The sequence below is a fragment of the Pinus tabuliformis genome, chromosome J (genome assembly GCF_031772625.1).
Source record: "Pinus tabuliformis cultivar Carrire ecotype Pingquan chromosome J, CPIR1, whole genome shotgun sequence".
Lineage (NCBI taxonomy): Eukaryota > Viridiplantae > Streptophyta > Pinopsida > Pinales > Pinaceae > Pinus > Pinus tabuliformis.
This window is the reverse complement of record NC_142295.1, coordinates 594,820,309-594,843,065: the sequence shown is the minus strand read 5'-3', so window position 1 is coordinate 594,843,065 and position 22,757 is coordinate 594,820,309. Positions and strand designations below refer to the sequence as shown.

The 22,757-nt window shown below is 38.6% G+C and overlaps 1 protein-coding gene across 1 annotated transcript in view; it reads right to left on the bottom strand.

The window, feature by feature from the left end:
- Positions 1 to 381: 381 nt before the first annotated feature.
- LOC149228391 (programmed cell death 2 C-terminal domain-containing protein) overlaps positions 382 to 22,757 on the bottom strand; it is a 56,481-nt gene continuing 34,105 nt past the window's right edge. The window contains exons 2-8 of the mRNA XM_089378182.1: positions 17,624 to 17,725; positions 17,429 to 17,512; positions 17,204 to 17,301; positions 16,579 to 16,961; positions 1,490 to 1,727; positions 1,098 to 1,305; positions 382 to 1,016 (exon numbers count right to left, since the gene is read on the bottom strand). Of these exons, the coding sequence (XP_089234308.1) occupies positions 930 to 1,016; positions 1,098 to 1,305; positions 1,490 to 1,727; positions 16,579 to 16,961; positions 17,204 to 17,301; positions 17,429 to 17,512; positions 17,624 to 17,725 (1,200 nt within the window). The 3' untranslated portion in view covers positions 382 to 929. The remainder of the gene's footprint in view (positions 1,017 to 1,097; positions 1,306 to 1,489; positions 1,728 to 16,578; positions 16,962 to 17,203; positions 17,302 to 17,428; positions 17,513 to 17,623; positions 17,726 to 22,757) is intronic.

Here is a 22,757-nt window from a genome sequence, read left to right as displayed (position 1 = left end):
TGAATTCTTCCTAGAGACTAACATGGGACAGATCCTACTTGTGAAATGCAAGTTTAACAGGCCAACTCCAAAACCTAAAAATCCAAATCACAGATACATCCCACACTAATAAACACGATACAGAATATGTTACGTATACATATCCATCCCTATTACTGTGTGAAAATGCCTGAACCTAAGCCAATGGATATCACAAAAGACAACACCCTGTCTGTGCTACGTGTACATCTATCCCCATTACCTTGTGAAAATGTTTGGACCTAAGCCAATGGATATGACAAAAGACAATACCCTGTCTACACCATCCCCAAACAGCATTCTCAAACAATTCATTGTATACACTGGATACAAATCAGAGGTCATAACAAGAAAAGAAAAACCTAAACTCAAAGCCAATATGGTTCTTCAATATTCAATAGGTTCAAGAAATAAAATAATTTTAACATGTTCTCCTCCAATCTCATTACATAAGCTTCATGATCAGCTTTTATTCGTCAAGAGCAAACCCAATTCACCCTCATAATCATATATTTTATATCCGCGTTCCTCCAGATAACCCAAAAGTGTGCTAACATGTACCTTCAAAACCATTTATTCTATCTGGTTTCAATAGTCCTAATTAAAATGTTCTGCTAAATACGGTACACAAATACTAAACTTTATTAAGCATCCTCTTGCTGACTAGGAAAATGCTGAAAGATCTAGCATATAGTTCCATTGCAGCCATGACCACTCATGACCACCCTCACAGGAAAATTCAAGTCAGTAGATCTGAGGCAGACATTTTGATTGCAATATTGTGGGAAAAAATTATCTCCCAGTAGAAAATCGATTCTTTTTGGGGAAACCAGAGCCCCATCGACAGAAAATGGCTTCTGCCAGATTCCTTCAGAAAAAATGATTACAAATTCGAGATTGTCCATGTAAAGTCAGGTTTCGTATTGAATAATGGTGGCCTCCTCTACTACAAACCATTTTTTTTCTCCGTCGTTATTTCCTGTTGCCCCCACACAACTCTGCAATGAAATTACATTAATAGACTGCACAGATGGTATTCAACTGCAAAATAAACCATAAACACAAATGGCTGGCAATACCTGTGCACATGTATATACAAAAATTGTTAGCCATTCCCAATTATTAGCTGAATAGATTGAAGACGAATCCTTGCAAGCTTGCTGCATGTAATATAGAAGAGGAGGCATTAACTGCATCTCATAGATTCTTGGTCCTCCACACAACGGACAAACACCAGGATCTCCTTGATCTTTATTTGCCAACAGTGGTTGCCCTCCATGGCAATATCTGAAGTTTGAACAGACCACCCACTTAGTATCTAATGCAATTGAAAAAATCTTTGCAAATTTACCAACATAGTTAGAAAAAATAATGTTATACTTCTTCTATAGAAACAGTACTGTATACCATGATTTGAATAGAATCTATCAACAATTTTCGAAGGAGGTAACAATCATACTCTGATTACTACCTGAAGCATTGCTCTGGGTAGCAATCTAGCCTTTTCTTGAACTTGAGATAGGTTCGGTCTGCATTCAAGGCCCTGCCATGTTCATATTCCTCTCCTTTCCAATCTTCCTCGCATACATCTTCATAACCATAATTGTGTCTTTCTTCAAAGTCCACAGAGGCATGCAACGCTAATACGGCCCTGCTGCCACGAGATGGATGTGATTCATTTTGCGAGTAAATATAAAAACAAGGAAGCACTGCAACCAACCACAAACACAATTCCCTGAGTGATTCTATATTGAAATACTGTTTTGAAAAGCACAAAGTCTATCGTCAGAAATAAATATATATACAACTCAGTAAATAACCAAAAATTTGGGGTATCAAAAAGGAAAGAACTCCAATAGTCAAATAAAAGAAATGACTAGCTTGAAGAAGAATTAGTAGCCTGTAAGATATTTAGCAAAACTTCGCGATTATAGAATTGTACATCCTACGCAACTTCGAATATAAAAGACTGCATCAAGGCTAAGTTGCTGGATTTGTTAGTCCTTCCTTTCAGGTTCTGTGGGTCCCCATTTCACATCCAGATCCAACCAGGATACATCGAGGGTAAAGATTTCATGCAGTATCCAGCAGAAAAGGTGAATTTTCAACTCCTAAAAAACGAGGATAACCTTCATACTCAAGCACCAAAGCAAAGCATCATCTTACACTGTAAGTAGAAGGGTTTCTCATGTTTTGCCAAGTATCAGTCTGGATTATTGCAGCGAAGAGTTTTGTATGTTCAGCGATGTGATTTTGAAACTTTTGTATTTAGGTCTGATTTTTATTTCCCAAGCCCAGCATGGTCTGAATTGTGCCAGTGATCAGTTTTAATGCCTGACTTGCATAAGCATAATTCATACCCAGCTATATGACATACAGATCTAGTCTGTGATTTTCATGCCCAGAAATCTGATTCTCAAGTCTGATCCACGTTTTTGTTCTCATGCCCGGCCAGTTGATATAGAAGCCTGTTCCGCATTTATACATTGCCATTTTTGTATTGTCTTGAGCAACTGTTACAAAGATTTGACTTTTGTCCAGAAGTTAATGCAGAATTCCGATATGTGGCTAGCAAGCTGTTACATAGGTGTAGTCTGGAATTTTTAATGCCCAAGACACTGTTATGGAGGCCCGGCTTGTGTTTTCGGGGCAAGATATGCATTGCAGACCTAAACACTTGCCTGCAGTTGTGTATTTTGACAGCTAGGAGACTTTCTGATGGGCTTGGACATGGTCATATTGATTTGTACTGTACAGATATTGACATGAGGTACACTGTTACATCGGCCTGCTCTCTGTTTTAGGGGCAAGATATATATGCATTGCAAAGCTATAAACTTGCCTGCAGTTGGCATATTTTGACAGCTGAGTGACTTTCTCATGGGCTTTGGCATGAGCATATTGATTTGTACTGTATGTATATTGATGAAAGGTTATTGTCTTGGGCCATATTGTATCCAAACCATTGAATAAAATTCTTAACCTCGATCCAAATCCAGATCCAGTAACTTAACGGTAAAGACAAACAACAGATTAATCAATAGCCATCAATTTGAAGTGTTAATATCTAGCAAGGATTCAGGGACTAGGAAACATGGCTGAATCTGTCCAACTACAGAAAAAGATTAGTCAGCTGGCTGCAAGAATGCTCCATAGTATATACCACTTAAGGTTCTCCAATAATGTGAGCTCCACTACAACAATGCATTAAAAAAAGGGAGAGACTACTAAAATTAACACTATATATTTGAAACTGATTCTAAAGAGCCTTGATCTCTAATCAATGGTAATATCTCTGTTTGAAGATCTTCTTAACCTGTGGGGATAACCCTCTGACCTCCATAAAAGATCTCAAACAAGCCTGTGCCAAAAGGACAAGTTATTCGAGGACAAATATCAGTACTTTCAAGGGCCAAAATAAAACATGTGCCAAAGGACAAGTGAGATTCAGGGACAAAAATCCTATGGTCCACCAATTTTCTGGGACAGCAGAGCATGGGAGCAGGGAGACGCACAAGGTTGACGTGTGGAAGCACCCCCAAAATTCTAGGTAAATTCAGGGGGGACAGTGTGGCATTGAATTTCATGGCAGAGGGGTCCCCATCTCTAAAATTACAAAAATAAAAATAGCAATGATAAAATCCCAACAACAACAATTCATCACTTTGCAATCCAGTGGACACACTATAACCCTGCCAATCCTGAAAACTGTTAAGCCTGCTGAACTCTGAATGGGATGTGAAATTCTACTTTCTCCAAATGAAGTCTGATGTGGTTGGAACCACTCTCAAACACCTTGAAACAATTAATGGTAATATTAAAAATTTCAGTAAAAGGATTAGAAAAGGTAATATACTAATAAGATGAAGGAGAATGTCAATATTACCATCAATTACCAAGGTCACAGACTCCTCAAATCTCTAACCCCCATCTTTGTTCTATCTTCACAGGCTGTTTGCACAAAAAGTTAAACTATGGGTGGGGCAACCTAGACATCCCCCTTCTAGGGGGGAAGGGAATTCCCAGACATTCCACTATTGGGGAAACGTGTCCCCCAATTCCTCCCACTTTACCAAAGTTGGCTTCTATTTGACAATAGATTCCCTACATTTTCTGTAATTTCTAATATTCACAACTCCAATCCTTAAATAGAATATGATACCTCTATATTAGCAGATCTATTCAATTAAGCACTTTAGGATAAGAGAAATTTGAAGATAAATAATTTTTTTGTGGAGCAAATGGCAAGAAAACTCCCTCAAAATTTTGAATGACAAGTCTTTGAGAAATCCCACTATGGGTTCTTAGCTCTTATGCCCTGAGTAGTTGGTTGATTCAAACAAGAATGTCCCCAAGTGCCCAAGATCTGATCAAACAAGAGAATTTCAATTTTCTACATACTTTTAAAAAATTTGAACCACTAGACTTTCTTCTCACAAGTGATTCGAGGACAAACATCAGTATTTTCAAGGGGCAAAATAAAACATGTGCCAAAGGAAAAGTGAGATTCAGGGACAAAAATCCTATGTTCCACCAATTTTCTGGGACAGCACTGTGCGAAGAAAGTCTAGTGGTTCAAACAAGAATCCACTAGATCTGCCCAATCTAAAGTGTCTCCCCAGTCCAAATAATGGTGCACGGTAACTATACACCAATAAGGATCTTTGAGCTCAATTTATAGAAAAAATGAGAGATCTAGATCCCTCTCCAAGTGAACACAGCTGGGTCCAAGAAGTTGCACAAATTTGACATGATACTGGAATAGAACAGCTAGTTGGAAGCTCGATCCATGTCAAAACAATCTTGTCCCTTGATCTAGAGGGAAAAAATCAAATTCCTTGAAGATGGAGCTGATCTCGGACCAAAAAATATTTTTCCTCGAAATTTTCTCCTTCAATTTAACCACCTTGGAATAAAAATTTTGATTTTCCTTGAATAATTTTTTTTTTCTGGCCTAACGAAATTTTCTGGGATTTTTCCTTGTTTGATTTGTGGAGATTCATTTCTTTAAAAATGCGCATCCTTTTTTTTTAATTTTTCACTCGGAGAGAATATTATTTTTCTTTTATTTTAATTTTCTGACCATTTTCCGGCTAATTATTTTGCCATTTTTTGCCAGAAAATAAAAATAATGACTCTAGAGGGGTTTAAACATATTTTTCCACCCTCAAAGTGTGTCTAGATAGAAAGTTTAGGGGTTGAGGTGTAATTTTAAGTACTCATACCCCCTAGAACTTCTATAGACATCACCTTTTACATCTTTACATCAAATATTACATAAAAATCCCGTTTAAAAGGGGAAATTTGACAATTAAAAAAGTGACCTCTAAACACAACCAAATTCTGCGAAACTTTATACATCGACTCTATACACTAGGACTCACTTAAGACTTCACCATCAAGCCCCACTCTAGCTTTGGGGTATGTTTGGGAGAAAAACTTAACCAATTATTTGCAGTTGAAAAACACAAATAATTAGCTAAGGAAAAAAAACTCCCTAGAGTGAAACTCACTAGCAAATTACCTATGTGTTACATGACTCAATTTCATCATACTATAACATTTTTACAGTGACCCCGAAGGAATGTAGAATTTGGAACAGAATATGATGACCAGAAGTTGCATGATGATGATGAAATCTGTAAAAAATAAATAAATAAAACAAAAAATTGGCTGCTCTGAAATGTACTCTCCTATAGGGTAGTTGACACATGAATGGTCAACAAGTCCACCAAGATCTTTCCATTAATTCTTTCAAAAGATTCTTCAAATGGATCTCAGCACTATTATATGCATCATGTTGCTTCTCATCACCATGCAGGAGTTCTTCTAGATGATTCATTGTGTGTTTTAATGAACTCTTCTCTAAAGTATGAGGTCAATTCTATCTCATTGTATGAGTACTCTCTCAAATATTCCCACAACATCTCAGCAAATTCCTATGGCTTATGTTGACCCTATAGATGACTCATCCAGTCTTCCTATTATAAATGTCTCTTCACTCCTTGAGGATACTCTTGATAGTGACTCATCCAATCCTCATGTTAATGATGACAATATTGTTATCCGTGACTCATCTAGTCCTCATGTTGCAGTGTGCACATGCTCCTAATAGATCAACTCCATTACCAATGATGAGGTCGACACCTTGCATGATTATCATACACCAATTACTCTTTTGTTAGATAGGTCAAGGTTTATGCATAAGTGAGCTATCTCCACTCTCACTGATACAACATAGTTTCTTGCTAATCCATCCACATGATATCAAGAAGAATCTCCTCCACCTTGAGCCCTTCTTGCTTAGTGAGAAAGGGGGCCAGCAAGAAACTTAGCTCAATCTCAACAATTGATGATCTTGATGACTTTCTAAAGGGGTAGACTTGAGTTCAAGGGGGGTAATCTAGCCGTCTTCTCAGCATTACAATGGGAAGTAAATTTTGTTATCTTATATTGTAACGACTTCTCTGAGGTCCCATGTTTAGCTCAAAGGGGTCAATTGTAATTATGGGTGTAATCAGTAGATATGGCCATGGCTCATGTATCATCATTATGTGTAATTACCACTAAGGGTGTAATTTGTACATATGGGCATGGATAATGTATCGTTATTACTTGTACTCATGGTTAAGGCCATAATTCTTTATTCTTCTATTATATTACTATACATGGTTAAGACTGACCTAGTCAAATTTGATAAGTAGGCTCAACAACCCGCTTGGGGTGTGTGCCCTTGTTTTGTAGGCCCACATACCCCTCTTGCAAAAACACCTCGCTTGAGTTGTGGAATAAATACACAACTCAAGCTCTCATCATCAGCTCATATTGTGATCTTCTTGATCTCTCTTCTAGACTGTTCCCTGCCTAAGGGCACCTATATCCTTGGCTCTTTCTTTTATGTCTACTTGTGCATTACTTGTGTAATGCATGTATACATTTGACATATTCCCTCTCCCTCTAGTGCACTTAGGTTCTCTCTTTGGCACACTTGTGATTGAGTTACTGCAAAATTTGAATTTTTTTTTGGTTCCATTAGATTCTCTGCTTCCTTTCCTTTTTGAATCTCAACATTACAAAGGAGGAACTATAGTTCCGTGTGATAGATTACAATCCTCTTTTTTAAGTCTTGACTGAATGTTTTTCCAATCTCTAAGTCTATACAAAGGTAGACAAGGGGGGGCTTGCTGGATCAATGAAAGTGGGGTGTCATTGTAGCCCCCAGCAAGGTTTGTCTCCCTCATGTAACATGTTTTTCTGCGTGGGCTAGTGCGCTCCCGTTAGGTGGGGCTTCAAACCATCATGTGGCCATTTAGTCAAGCAAAGTCACATGCCATTTATTGCTAAACACTGTCCCACTTCTTAATAGGCAGTGGATATTCGGCTCATTAAGGCCTAAAGGAAGCATCCTCTAGATTAAATATATACAAGGTGAATTTAGAATTTTATTACTTATGTGCCAAGTAGTGACCTGGTTCGTGATTGTGTTCAGATTTTGCAACAAGGTAATTCAAAAAAAAATCACAAAAAATATGATAAATCTTGCCATCTAGTTTAGGAAAGAGCAACAAATTATGCAAAAATATCTCTAGCTAAATGTCATGACTGAAACACACGTATACTATTCAAATACACACGCTCACACATTAACTAATTCTGTGCCAATAAATTTTTACCTAAATGACACATTAAATTCACCAGGTGCTTGAGATTCAGCAAACAGTGTTATGTTTACATAAATTAATCTTACATGTCATGTTTTGCTCAGTTTTCTATTCACAAGAAGATGGCCGATTAGCATATTTATCATTTTTTCTTCTATTGGTGAGCAGTATCAGATATATCAGTTCATCATTAAGTTTAAATGTCATATCTTGCTTAATTTTGTCTTAACAAGAAAATGGCCAATTGGCATATTTATCATTATTTCTTATATTTGGTGAGCTAAGTCACATGACACGAGGACACGAGACACGGAGGACACGTAAATACGAGTATTCAATACGAAACGCAGCGACCTGGAAACAGGACACGGGGGACATGTTTTACATATATTTAATAAATATATATATATATATATATATATATATATATAACGAGATATAGTTTTTTATCCATATTAAATTGCAGGTTGCAGCTTATCTAATCAAATTAAAATATAATTACTTCTCAAAGTTCATAGTTCACTTTAAAAAAATAAATAGAATCAAAATTTACTATTTAGAAATTAGAATGTGATATGCTTGGTCTTGATTCTTGAATATTCAATGTTCATCGTTCATGTACAACTTACAAGCACATAAGAAAATAACTAAAGTCTAATCCTATTGATTTCCTCTGCCCCTCTTGCAAGAAAATGCCACAGCTTTCCCTTTCCCTCTAGATGTAGATGCTGGTGCTGGTGGAGTTGGCAGTGGAGTTTGTTATGCTCTAGAAGCTGAAGAACTAGAAGTAGGAGCTATGGGAGGTAGACCACGTCCTCTACTGGTGGCAGGGGTAGCCCGGGCAGGTGGTGTCACCTGGAAACATTACAATCTCCCAATCCTAAAATCCTGAAAAACTGATAAGTTTGCTGCATTTTGAATGAAATCTAAAATTCTACTTTCTCCATATGAAATCCAATGAGGCCGGAACCACTCTCAAACATCCTGAGTCATTTCATGGTAATGTAAAAAATTAAGTAAAAGGATGAAAATGAAGATTAAGGAGAATGTCACTTTTACTTTAAGAATTTAACATTACCATGAATAGCATATCAATACTAGGGCCTAGACTTGATCATTAAGTTGCCCCACTCAAAAATTATTTGTTTCTTTCAAAAAAAATTGCACCTTATGTAGGCAACATTTTCTATCAACGGAATACGCGTTTTCCAGATGCAGGACACGACGAAAACCAGTGAATACGTTTTACATTTTACAGGACACGATGAAAAACGTTTTCGACACGTTTTAGGGCCGTTTTCGTGTCCGACACGTAAAATACGGGACAGGGGACCTTGGAGGACGTGTCATGTGACTTAGTTGGTGAGCAATATCAGATATATCAGTCCATCACTTGGAGATGGCATTTATCATATGCCTTTCCTCTGTTGAAAAATGTGTAGCTAGGTTCGATCAATTGAAGAATCTATAAGGAAGAGAAGAGATTTAAGGATTTTTCCTCTCAAGAGGAGAGGTTTTGCCCTACTGTGTCATTGTGCTTTTTGTTTTGGTAGTTGTTTGATGCTTCACACATAATAATAAGGAACAAAGTTAATAAGTAAAAAGGAACCACAAGCAATTATCAATGTAATAGCCCTGGTTAAAAAAACCCATGTAAAAAAAATATAAGACCGAGATCATGGGACACGTATTCCAAGCTGAATGGTAGGAAAAACATCCTAGTGGGTGTTCATTTCGGTTATTATGGCTAAAGGAAATTGACAAAGGCAATGGCAAAGGTTTTGGAAAGACAAGTGGCATTAATTGGCATTTTATTTATGAAAATAATGGAAATTAGGAGAAAAGAAAGGTGAAAGGTCACAAGTTGCCTGTGAGGAGGAAAATGAAGGAAAATAATGGAAATTAAAAAAATAGAGGCCTCATTGATAAAAATGCTTTTGAGGATCATTTGGCAAGTTTTGGCTCAAGCTTTTGCTCAGGATTGGTCAATGTAACCAGTTATTAGTTCAATTTTGGAACTCTCTCATTATTCTCTCTCTCTCTCTCACTCTTGGACACTTAGAATTTTCTTGGAGCATTTCAGCATTGGATCAAGAAATGCAAAGGAGGCAAAGAGGAAGCAGAGATCAAGCAAGGAAGAGTAGGATCAAGCAGCTACAACAGGATTCTTTGCAAGTATCGATTTGCATGTGTGGTTTCCTTGCTATATTTGGCATGCATGGTGTTGCATGTGTGTTCTTGGTTCTCTTTTTGTCATTGGCATGGGTTTTTCCAAGTGTGACAATGTTTTTCAGCCTAGCCTTGCCATTTCCGGATAGCCATGGTGTGATGGGGTTCTCATGTTTTGGTTGAGCTGGATTGCCAGATGGATTCGAAGCTGAGTGAGGTGGATCTCTGAATAAAAGAACACATGGCCTAGTAACCCCTGAACCGCATTGTGAGTTGCAGTAAAGCCGAATGTTGTGTTGCCTCGGTCGGCCTAAGAATCTTTGACCGGTGAATGGCGGTATATATGGTAAAGCCTAGAGGTGGGTGCTCTCCATCAGGGCTAGTAATCCCAAGATGGAATATACAGTTAACCCTTGAGAGTGGAGTCTCGGTTAGGGCCTAGTGATTCGATGTGGATTGTGGTAAAGCCTTGAGACTAGGAGACAGGAAAATTCCTCACGATATAGGTGGAGAATTCCGGTGGCATCCATGCTTGTCTTGGCCTAGTGATCTAGTGGAGATCATGGTAAATCTTGTTATTACATGTTTATTGTTTTGGCCTAGTGGTCCGGTATGGATTGTGGTAAAGCTTGGTTTCTATTGATGAGGTTGAGGTGGTTTAGCCTCGGCATGCCCTGGTAGGTTCTTTTGGTTTGAGTCCCACATTCATGCTTGGAATATGGCACAGGGGTGATTGGTTGAAGAGAGATTTGGCTCAACCAATCTATGGTCGAGTGGAATGTGGTAGTCCCATATCGGGTTGGCTTTTGCATTCATTAACAAGAGGTTCTTTCCTTGGTATTTTATGTGTAAATGTACTGGTTTATATGTGGATTCTATGGCTAATGTATCATTGATATTTCCGTTGCTATTATGTTGGTTATAAGCATGTCTTATGACAGTGATGATGTATGGCTCTCCTCATGTTTTGATTTGTAAATGAATGAACAATGTATCTATGACCTAATAGATGATAATGCAACTAATGATCCAAGGAAACAATGCCTCATAATGAATCTCAAATTAGTATGAGACCCCTATGCTCAAATCTGTTGTTTAACCCTGTAGATTACATATTTGTGACATGTTCGACGAAATGCTTGTCATGGCTAGTAGGGGTCTAGTCAGTCCTTGTTCAAGTAATTGCATTTGTATCATTATTTTGTTGTTATCTTTTCGTTCTAAAAGTGTCATGGAGTTCTAGGCAGTGACCTGGGCTCTAGGCCTGAAAAAGTGTCACAAATATCGAAGTCGTAGGCACAGCACTAGGGAAAAAAGTCCTAGACGCACCCATGCCTTGTTGTGGGACCGATTGGAGCCTCCCAAACACACCCTTGTCCATATCAAGGGAGCATCCAAGGGTTTGATGCACTAAAACTTCAGTTGGTCTCAGGGGTTGGTTACCTAAGTCGTTGGGATGGCTCCTAGGACATCTGTTGCTAATGTGAAAGGTTTGTGTGGTGTGTTTCCCTCGATTCCACTTCCTTGAGGTCACCTAGGAGGTTGAATCCCATTATAGTGGCCTCTCATTGCATATTTACCCCGGTTGGTTGGTTACTTAGGTAGATATGGGATGAGGGTGTTACAATCAAGTAAAGAGAATTAATCATAATCATTGCCCTATCAAATTCTCAACACAATATCATAGCTAAGGTTGGATAAGGGCATCATGAAGATCTCCAACACATTGAAGAATTTCATCAAGAAGTGTTCAAAGGTAGCAAGCTATCTCAAGAAAAACATCAAGCATGGAGTCTCTTATTCGCTACAAAGGAAGTAATCGAAGTAAAGGATGAAGGTCTCTTCTCAACACTCACTGACACATTCCATGACAAGAGCATTTGGGTAATTGACAGTGGTGCATCTAGGCACATGACAGGTCATCACAAACAATTGAAGACCTTATCAAAGGGAAAGTCCTCTTATTCAGTGGAACTTGGAGATAACAAAAGCTATCCCATGAGAGGCATTGGATCAACCTCTATAGAGTTGGAGAATGGAAGCAGCATTCATCTCAACAACATCCTATTTGTTCCAGGTTTGCATAAGAACTTACTTTCCATTTCAAGTCTAGAGGATAAGGGTGATAGAGTAGCTTTCATTGATGGAAAAGTTGTTGTATGGAGTAAAAACTCAAGCATAGAAAATGCTAGAGTAATTGGTATTCGAGAAGGAAGACTTTACAAGCTGATATCTCCTCTAGCTCAAGCATTGGTTCACATTGAAGTTAGCCCATGTGAACTATGGCATAGAAGATTTGGTCATCTTCATTTCAAGATCCTCCCAACTCTAAGTTCCATAGTAGATGGAATACCTAAACTAAAAGAAGACCATGAAGGAGTATGTAAGGGATGTGCATTGGGTAAGAATACCAAGAGACCATTTGGAAGCAGTGCTTCACAGTCAAAAGAAATCTTGGATCTCATTCACTTCGATGTATGTGGCCCTATGACTCCTAAATCTCTTGGAGGTCATCTATATTATGTCACATTTATAGATGATCATTCAAGAAAGACCTGGGTTTACTTAATGAAAACCAAGGACAAAGTATTTACAAAATTTCAAGAATTCAAAGCTGAAGTGGAGAACCTTACATGAACGAGAATCAAGATACTAAGATCCGATAATGGAGGAGAGTATACATCCAAGGAGAGTATAGCATTCTGTAAGGAATCAGATATTAAGAGGGAGTTGATCGTCCCATATAATCCCGAACAAAATGGAATTGCAGAATGAAAGAACCGATCCATTGAAGAATGTGTAAAGGCAATGTTACATGATCAAGATCTACCAAAATTTCTGTGGGGAGAAGCCACAAAGACTGTAGTATATATTCAAAATCGAAGTCCACACAGATCACTGGACAACAAGACTCCCGAAGAAGTATTCACTAGGAAGAAGCTTATTGTAGATCATCTCTGAATCTTTGGGTGTCTCGTATATATTCATATACCAAAGGATAAAAGAAAGAAGCTAGATCCTTCAGGCATGAGAGGAATATTTGTTGGCTACAACAACTCCTCTAAGGCTTATAGAATCTACATAAGGACACCATATAGAAGTAAGTCGAGATGTCATATTTGACGAAAGTATTGCATTCAAGAAATCTAAGGAACTTCCCATGGACTCTGATGACAAAAAACTTCCAGTATTTGAAGAAGAATTTAACAGGGAAGAAGAATCTCATCATGAAGATGAGGGTCCCAGTGAACCCATTCAACTTGTAGTCCTCCCTGAATCAAGAAAGAGACCAAATTGGTTGAAGTGTGCATTACTTGATGCAAAAGGTCATGGGACAGCAAAAGGTTCACTTAGAGAAAGCAAGGAACCCAAAAGATATTTTGGGTATGCTACATACATGACAAAACTAATGGAAGCAGAACCATCCACTTTTGAAGAAGTTGTCAACCATCAGGAATGGAAGGATGCCATGAATGAAGAGTATCAATCCATAATGAAGAATGGAGTTTGGGAAATTGTACCTAGACCCAAAGACAAATCTGTGGTAACTTCCAAGTGGATCTACAAGATCAAACATGCGGCAGATGGAAGTATAGATAAGTATAAGGCAAGATTTGTGGCTAGGGGCTTCTCCCAACAAGAAGGCATCGACTATGACGAGACATTTGCTCCGACAGCAAGGTAGAAGACGATTCATTCATTGGTCTTTCTAGCAGCATCGATAGGATGGAACATCCATCAAATGTATGTCAAGACTACATTTTTGAAGGGCACAATTGATGAGGAAGTCTATATAGAGCAACCCTTGGGATTTGAAGTTAAAGACAGAAAGGCATATGTTTGCAGATTGAAGAAATCATTATATGGCCTCAAGCAAGCACCAAGGGCATGGTATGCTAGAATGGATGCATATCGTCAAAGAATAGGCTTCACAAAAAGCTTTGTTGATCTGAACCTTTATATCAAGGTTGTAGATGGAGAACCTGTAATCATTCTTTTGTATGTAGACAATCTTCTCTTAACAGGTGTAGAAGGTCAAATTGAATAATGTAAGAAGCAACTAGCAACAAAATTTGACATGAAGGATCTAGGGCTGATGCATTACTATTTGGGACTAGAAGTCTGGCAAGGACCTAATGAAGTCTATCTAGGTCAAGGAAAGTACGTGATCAAGATGTTGAAGAGGTTTGACATGATGGATTGCAAACCTATGACCACTACGATGATCACAAACTTGAAAAGACTAAGGAGTTATGAATCAAGCCCTGTGGATCCTTCCAAATATAGACAATTGGTTGGCTCACTGATGTACTTGGTGAACACTCGACCTAACATATGTTTTGCAGTAAACATTCTCAGTCTATTCCAAGTGAAGCCAAAGCATGATCAATGGATAGCAGCAAAACATATACTGAGATATCTACAAGGAACTATGCACTACTGCCTAAAATACGATAGGAGGAATGATCCACCTAATTGGATATTCAGATTCCGACTGGGGAAGCAGTGAGCAGGATGGAAAAAGCACTACAGGAGGATGCTTCAGTTTGGGATCCTCTATGATCTCATGGATGAGCAGAAAGCAGGACAAAGTTGCTTTGAGTAGTGCTGAGGTTGATTATGATGCAACCTGTGATGTAAGCAGAGAAGCGGTATGGTTGAGGAAGTTGTTATCCGACTTATTCGAAGGACCGATGGACACTACAGTGATACGTTGTGATAACACCAGTTGTATACGTTTGTCTGAGGACCCAGTATTTCATGGAAAGACAAAGCATATAAACAACAAGTATCACTATATTTGAGAGCTAGTACAAAATGGTGTTGTGCAGCTACAATATATCTCCACTGGTGAGCAGGTAGTTGACATATTGACAAAATCTCTTCCTAACAAGAAGCTTGTGTACTTGAAAGACAAGCTTGGCTTGGTTGATATATCCTCCCTAATTGAGAGGGAGAGATAGGCACATCATTCTTGTCTTCACTTTGGAAGACAGAGTGGAGGATTGGGTAACCATTTGGCATTCGATACTCTTTGAGGATGTGATAGGGCATCCAAAATAAGAGTAGTTGTGGACCGATATTCTTTGAGGACTAGCTATCCAAGACAATAATAGTCCAAAGAAGGTCATACTCGGTGAATACTTGAGTGGAGTATGTACATTGAGAGACAATGACGATGGTGTCTATAAATCATTTGTCTCCCCAACATTGTGCTCTAATCTTGTGGAGAGATAGAGTTGTTAGTCAAGTCCTTGCTATGTGACAATGTTGGTTGATATGATGTTAGACAAATGGGTTACCAATCTAACTCTTCTTATGATATCTCTTCAGATTGAGAATGTCCATATACCTCTTAAGAATACCTCCCTAGTTAAAAGGGGGTGTTGAAAAATGTGTAACTAGGTTCATTCTTCGTAAGTATGAAATGTATTTTTGATTCTTGTAAATTATGAAATAAAATAAATTACTATTATTGTTTTTGGAGCATGGGTTTCATGTTCAAGGTCTTTTATTTTATAGGTCAAGCAACCATTGAATGCTTCTAGGGTTTGTCCTAGGTCAAGAAGTCAAAAGAGCCATTGTCATAAGTTGAAGACTTCACTGGGCACATTGTAACTTGTAAAGAAAAATATTCTTGTCTTTAAAAGTGTCAGAAAACCCTCCAAGGCCAAGTTGGCCTAGCAGCTGGCAAGTCGGCCTAAAGAAAGAGCCACGTCCACCCTTGAAGAAGGCTATATATAGAAGGGGACTCGTCCTCCTTGATGACACTCATTCATCTCTCATTCTAGCAAAGGCAGAAAAAGGAAGAGGTAGCGAAGGAGAAGAAGGACAAAGAAGTTTTTGTGTTTGGGCTATCTTTCTCTCTCACACGTGCTAAAGAAGACTAGGGTTTCTGATCTGACCTAGGGCATCCTTCTACAAGTTAGATCTTTCAGAAAAGGAGGCAAGGAGGTCAAGCGAAGGCTACCAAGGGTCTCTCTCAAGCTCCAGAGGTCAAGGAAAGGCAAGCGAACGTTAGAGGAGGGCTCTACAAGAAGATCGAAGTTCTCACGTGTGGCAGCAGCAATTACTGGGGGCTGAAATTTCAAATCTGCAGTAGGAGGCCAAAAATATTGCAAGTTGCAACACAAGGTTGAGAAGGTGCTACTGGAAGAAATTTGATTGCGTTTGACTAGATCGAAGTTGGCACATCACTCAAACAGGTTGGTCTTGGTCTTGGAGGGTATTGGTCTCAATCTTAAGGTCTTGGAATTCGTCAATTGAAGAATCTATAAGGAAGAGAAGAGATTTAAGGGTTTTCCTCTCAAGAGGAGAGGTTTTGCCCTAGCTTGCAGCCTATATATTGTGTCATTGTGCTTTTTGTTTTGGTAGTTGTTTGATGCTTCACACATATAATAATAAGCAACAAAGTTAATAGGTAAAAGGAACCACAAGCAGTTATCAAGTAAAGAGAATTAATCATAATCATTGCCCTATCAAATTCTCAACATCCTCTCCCTTGTGAAACAGGGAATGTGTAAGTCCCCCTTCGTACATACAAAGTTAACAAGCATCTTAGACATAAAAGGGTTCATAAGAAAAGCTCACACTTCATTATTAAGAGCTACACTTGATATCCTCTACAAAGATCATCGAATCTACCATAAAGAAATGAAACTAGTTAAAATAAATAGACACTCATCTAAAAAAGAATAACTATCATTGTCCAAGAAGCCAAATATGTTACCTGGCAAGTTGTTTTCCACAATACTAGATTCAATGACATTAACTTCCTCGTCTACAGAGTGACTACCACCATTCTGATTTTCAGGGGGGTGAGCAGCCATGTAGCCAGCTTCCTGCAAAGCCCTACCAAGCTCCTGCATTTCCAGTGTCCCATAATCATCACCATCCTCTCCATCTGTTTCAGACCTCCACATGTCATCTTCCCACCATTCATCCACATCGGAGTTCTGCTGTTGTTCTTCACCAGTAGCCCTGTCTGGTGACCGTATGCTAGTTGTACTCTGACTACTTGAACTTGAAGCTTCTAACATGGATCTTCCATTAACAACACCTAATTGAGATGATTCTGCATGAGTGTCTTTCTGAACCCTTATTGTACGCCAACTGAAAACAGGCAGTGCACAATTTAGAGCATCAAAAATGGTACTTTACTGTTGATATTTCATTAATGTGAAAAGCACTTCAATCATAAAATTTCCTAAAAAAGAAGGGCTAATATTGACTAATTAAAAGCAAAACATTATAAAGATTATCAAGAAAAATATCAAATAGGTTGACTCCAAGAAGTGCCCTAGAAAAGCACGTGACGCTAATTACTGGAAATTAATAGAATTCCAGAGCAATACCTGAGTGGACTGATCCCACAATTTGGAAGTAAACAGCTAAAGATAAAGAGAGTACGCTCTTCAATGTAAAGCGTATCAGTCTCAAGAGGAGCATAGACCTGCAAATAATGTCAAGTTATAACCTTGCTTGGAAAAAACAAATAAGAAGAACCCAAACAGAATCATGCGAAAAACAAGTATAACAGTGAACAAAGTAAAGAAGAAAAGAGTATAAATAGAACAGACCTGTGCAACAAGCCCAAGGTCTCCCCCACATACACCACACTTCAGCAAGTCACGATTGATTTCTTCCGCTGCCATTGGCCAGTCCTATGAATATATGCAAAGTGCAGTGAGAAAAAGAGTTCCAGTAATTTACAGCTAAAAATCATTAATCCCTATCCAGTTGCTCATTACTGAGTTTTTCTACTGGTCACTCACCGGCAGGCCACCTATTTTAGTTGTATAAGGGTCAGAAGCTTCACAGTTGTCCTCTGCCCATGGACCAGGCATACCCAGGATGATAACATCGTCCTTCACCGGCTAAATATGGTCAAGAAAAGGAAAAAATTCATCAGAAATTACTAAAATAAGTAGGGGAAGTACTAAAGGCAAATCAAATAGTCCATAAAATCTAAATTGCAACAGAAAGCTAGATTAACAAAACCTAATGAACATCCAACAAGTTAACATTTACGGGTCAGAGAAAAGAAAATCTTTAATATTCGTTAGCTAAGTAAAACTGCTATTTATTTCTTCTATCCATCAAATACAAGATTGCACATTGTAGGATAGTTCCATCTAAGATAAAAGGATGCATTTCCAGCATACGTATTTGAATTCACTTTGCAGTTTGCACAAAAACATTTTTTAAGTGCCTTGAGAAACACGCCCCAATGGGAGTGCTTTCAGTTAGGAGAGAACTAGGACTTTTTTCAGTGTGCAGGGACTGGAGGTCTAATGGCTTCTCAAGCAGGATGGGTGGGGGAAGACCCCAATTTACCCAGCCTCCGTACAGGGAGGTGGTGGTTGAAATTAACACCAACACTGTGACAGTAGTGTGGCCATCTCAAACCCAAATGCCCAAGGGGCTGTTTGGAAAGGAAGGAAAAAAATCCAAGACTGGAGACCACGTCACAAGGATGGAAGAGGCATGCAATATATCAATATGAAAGACCACATGGCAATATCCAGAAATATGGGGTCCTGGCTTTCGGAACAAACCCTCTGATGGTGGATCTCAGTAAAATGGCAGGCAAAAGGTTCGTTCAACTTTATGTTATATGTAAAGGTTTAGTCATGGCAATCTCCTCATGGATGGAGGACACTGAAAGAAAATTCAAGGGAGAACCGCACTTTTTAAGCTCCTTGGGGCTGCATATGGGATACTTGTCGAAGAGATTCGAGTCATTAACAAAAAAAAGAGGATTTCACCAAAGCACCAATATAGATTGGGCTTTACTTTTGAATTGTGGGGATCTTAGAAGATATCAGATATATACTGGGTATATACAGCAAATCATCTGAGATAGGAAAAGTAAAAAGGTATACCTCATATGCAAATGTTTGTGTTGATGAACCTACCAAATACATAACCATAACCAATGATCTTAGAATACCAGGATGAATAATGCATCCAGACAATCATTTATGAGAAAATCCCTTTCAGATGTAGGATGTGTCATTACCATGGTCATTTGATGAGGAACTACAAACTAAACCACCCACTAACCCAGGTGAAAAAGCCATTCGCAGATATATTCCAGGGAGAGAAAACAAAAAGAGGAATGAGAAAAAAGGGGAACAAATATAGCAAACGAGGATCCCAATATAAACAAATTAAAGGCCTCAAATAATGTGAACAGAAAAAAATGTACCATCTGACACATGGAAAATATAATCATGGGGAGAGAGAAAGAAAGAAGATTTCCAACAAGGAAACAGAAACAAAGAGAGCACTAGGAGCAATTAACCTAAACCAAACAAAGCAACAGCAGAGGAAAACCTAACAGAGTACAAAAGACATCATCAAGAAGCTTAAATCAATAAGGGATACCCAGACAGAGAAGGATGGAGTGCACGAATCAAAAGGAAGAAAAACAAAGAAACTGTTAAGTTTAGGTATGTTCTATGCTAGAGCAATTTATTTCAATTTTCACAGTTAGCTCAATATCTTTTCCATATTAGCAATCACATCAGCATTAAAGTAAACTGCAGATAGAACATAAATATAAATCACAGAAGACAAGCCAAGACAAGAGGACACAAGATGTGGCGCTAGCCAGGGACAAACCCCAACGTGGGGAAACCCTTGATCAATTCCTCTTATATGTTCTTCAATAATTCAGCAGAGAGAGAGATAGTACATTTACAACTGAAGTCAACACTTTGACTTATATAGATGAGAGCATAGATCATCTCTAACAAAATGATACATGAGATCAATTGAAGACACACTGCTTCAACTGATTCTCCAAGGTGACTCCTTCACCTATCATCGTGTTGCATCTCGTCATCATGCTACACCTCACTGTGCTGCACCATTCTGCACCCATCATCACAATGCTGGACTTTATCACTGCTGCACCTAATGCTGTACTGCTGTGCATGTGTCATGATTGAACCATGTTGTCCATGTTAGTTGTCCCATTGCTTGTTTGTTGTCCCTTGCATGCTTGTTGTACCATTGCATGCTTGGTGTACTTGCTGCTAAGTACCATACAGCTGTCCCAATGTTAGTTTGCTGTCCCTTGCATGCTGTTGTACCATTGTGCCACTGCTGCACAATGTCATGGCTGTCCTGTTGTGCTTTGCCATACCATAATAGCACCATGAATTTGCTGCACTAAATACTAGTTGTCCCATGTTGTACCATTGTATCATTGCTGTCCCGTTGTGCACTATATGCCATTGACCATTGCTGTACCATACTGCACCAAGTTGCCTTTGTTGTCCCATTGCTTATCATTGCAGCACCATGTAGCATTGTTGTCCCACTGTTGCACCATACTTCACCAAGTTGCCTTTGCTGTCCCATTGCTTATCATTGCAGCACCATGTAGCATTGCTGTCCCACTGCTGCACCATACTTCTTGCTGTCCATACTGCTGCACCATTGCTGCACCATACATCTTGCTGTCATATACTATGCTGTCTATAATGTTACAGCATTCATCATAAGACTTGGATCTATCATTCATGATTGTGATTCAATCCAAACAGCAGATAGAGCATCCTTATTTAGAACAGCATTAAGGATAGCTGAAGGTGTGGCTTCTTTATCTCAGCGTTTACGTGTGAGAGCATTCCTTCCATGACAGCAATGGTATTCCTTTCATGACTGTGTATAGGATAAGGGCTTTTCCTTTCATGACAGCAAGGGCATTCCATGTGTAGAGCACTTCTTCTAGGACAGCGTTTAGGTGCCATCTCCATTAGGCAGCATAGCAACTACATTGAGAGCATCTCTTCTCCTCAGACCTGCAGCTAGGGTTTCTGCCTTCATTTCCATGGCTGTGTATTATTACTTCTCCATAGGGCAACGTTAGGGATTCTCCATAGGGCAGCGTTAGGGCTTGCTGTTAGGCCTCCTTCACCGTGCTAGATCTCCCTTTCCTCCTGCATCTAGGGCTTCTTCATTAGAGCAGCGTAGAGCCTAGGGCACTCCGTCTAGATTAGGGCAGTGTTATCCCTTAGGATCTCTCCTCTTACTAAAACCCAAAGACAAGTAGAGAGGAAGAGATCCCAAGTGTGTTGAAATGACTTGAAGACCACTTCTATTTATACTAAAAAGTTGAGCACAAGTGGGCTTTATTTGGTCGCTGGCCGACAAATTGTCCCACAACACAAATAAATTCATATCTTTATGAATACTTATCGAAATCGGATGATCTTTAGATCAATCCTACACCTCTCGATGAGAGGGATCCAAGAAAAATATCAGCTGCCATTAATAAGATGACCCACATGGAGTTTAGCCCTAGTTTCCAATTTTAACAGAAACACCCTATGAGACAATATCCACATGATAACAGAGGAGCAGGGCCAAGAGGGGCTCATAGAAATAGATAGAGAAGCAAATCTGGAGGAAAATCTCAAACTAGTCAAGGAACTAAGGGGATCCTGATGGGTGTTGACGGAGAAAAAGAAATGAAGATGTAGGCATGGATCTACAAGCATTGGAATATGATCAGAATATTCGGGACATTCTCGCAGAGGTACAAGTTACAACTAATTACAATCTAAGCTCAAAAACGTGTAACAAGGAAACCTAAAATCAAGAAGACCCTCCCCCCCGCAAAAATTACAATAAAGGACCCCAATCAACTCATCTAGCTCCATCTCCTTCCTTTGCATCAAGAGATAGCTGTCCCATATTCTTCTTCAATGCCAATATGGCGGTCCAAAGTAGATCCTTGTTTAGACAACACTCCCATCCAAGTACCTACGAGTTCCCCTAATTGAAAACTCTAGGAGATCATTCTTTTGGGTGGAAATAACCAATGAAATTAGGACATATATCAACAATAGATTGTTTAGATTTGCTATTTCTAGCAAGCAAAATTACGCTTATAAAAATAGTTTGGCAGACCATTCCTATATATGTATTTTCAACTCTTGCAATGCCAACGAAAGTTACAAAAGAAATAGAAAGGTTGCATGAAGGTTTTATGTAGGGAGGAATTCAACAAAAAAGAAAATGGCTATTGGTGGACCAAAGAGGAAAAGGGGAACCGAACAAGGAAATTGAGAATATGAAACAAATATTTACATGGAAAATAATATGGTCATGTTTCACTAAGAAGTCAACATTATGGACACAACTTTAGAGGGATAAATATGCCGAGAGAATTAAATGGGAAGACCTCTCTTAAATGGAGAACCTATCAAATGGAATTTTTATATGCAGTAGTGCTAAAAATGGTCACAAAGTAGTCCAAGAATAATGCTTTTGGGGATTTAGGAATAAAGAGCAAACACTTTGTTAAGAAGATGCATGTGATAGAAAGATCCCTTAAAAATTTAGGGAGATATTTTAGAAACCAAAGAGATCTTTGAAGAGTTCACTGGAAAAAAGTAAAAATATGGACAAGGAAAGGCATACTAGAAAGATAGAGAATGTAAACTCCTAAACCAAAGGATAAAAAGACTAAAGAATGGGACTAAGGAAAGACTCTGACAACCACTAAAAAGACAATTGATCCCAAAAGTGGAGAAGATAGGCTAAGACGGAGATTATCAAGCTCAAGTTCATATATTATCAAACAAACCTATACTCATCATATAGGTCAATAGGATAATGTGGAGGACAAACCAATCTAAAGGAAGATATAGAATCCAAGTTTATGGACTAAAATATCAGCTTTTGTGGCCAATTATAAAATAGATTATAATGATTTGGATTCTGGAAAAACTCAATAAAAAGAAAACTAGGGACCATCCTTTTGTGTTCTCTACAATAAGGAAAGAGGGAATTGATCATATTTTTATCCACACCAAATAGCAGGAACATGTTTGAAAATGGTATCAATAAATGTGAGAAGAACACCAAAATAGCCAATGGAAAGAAGATATC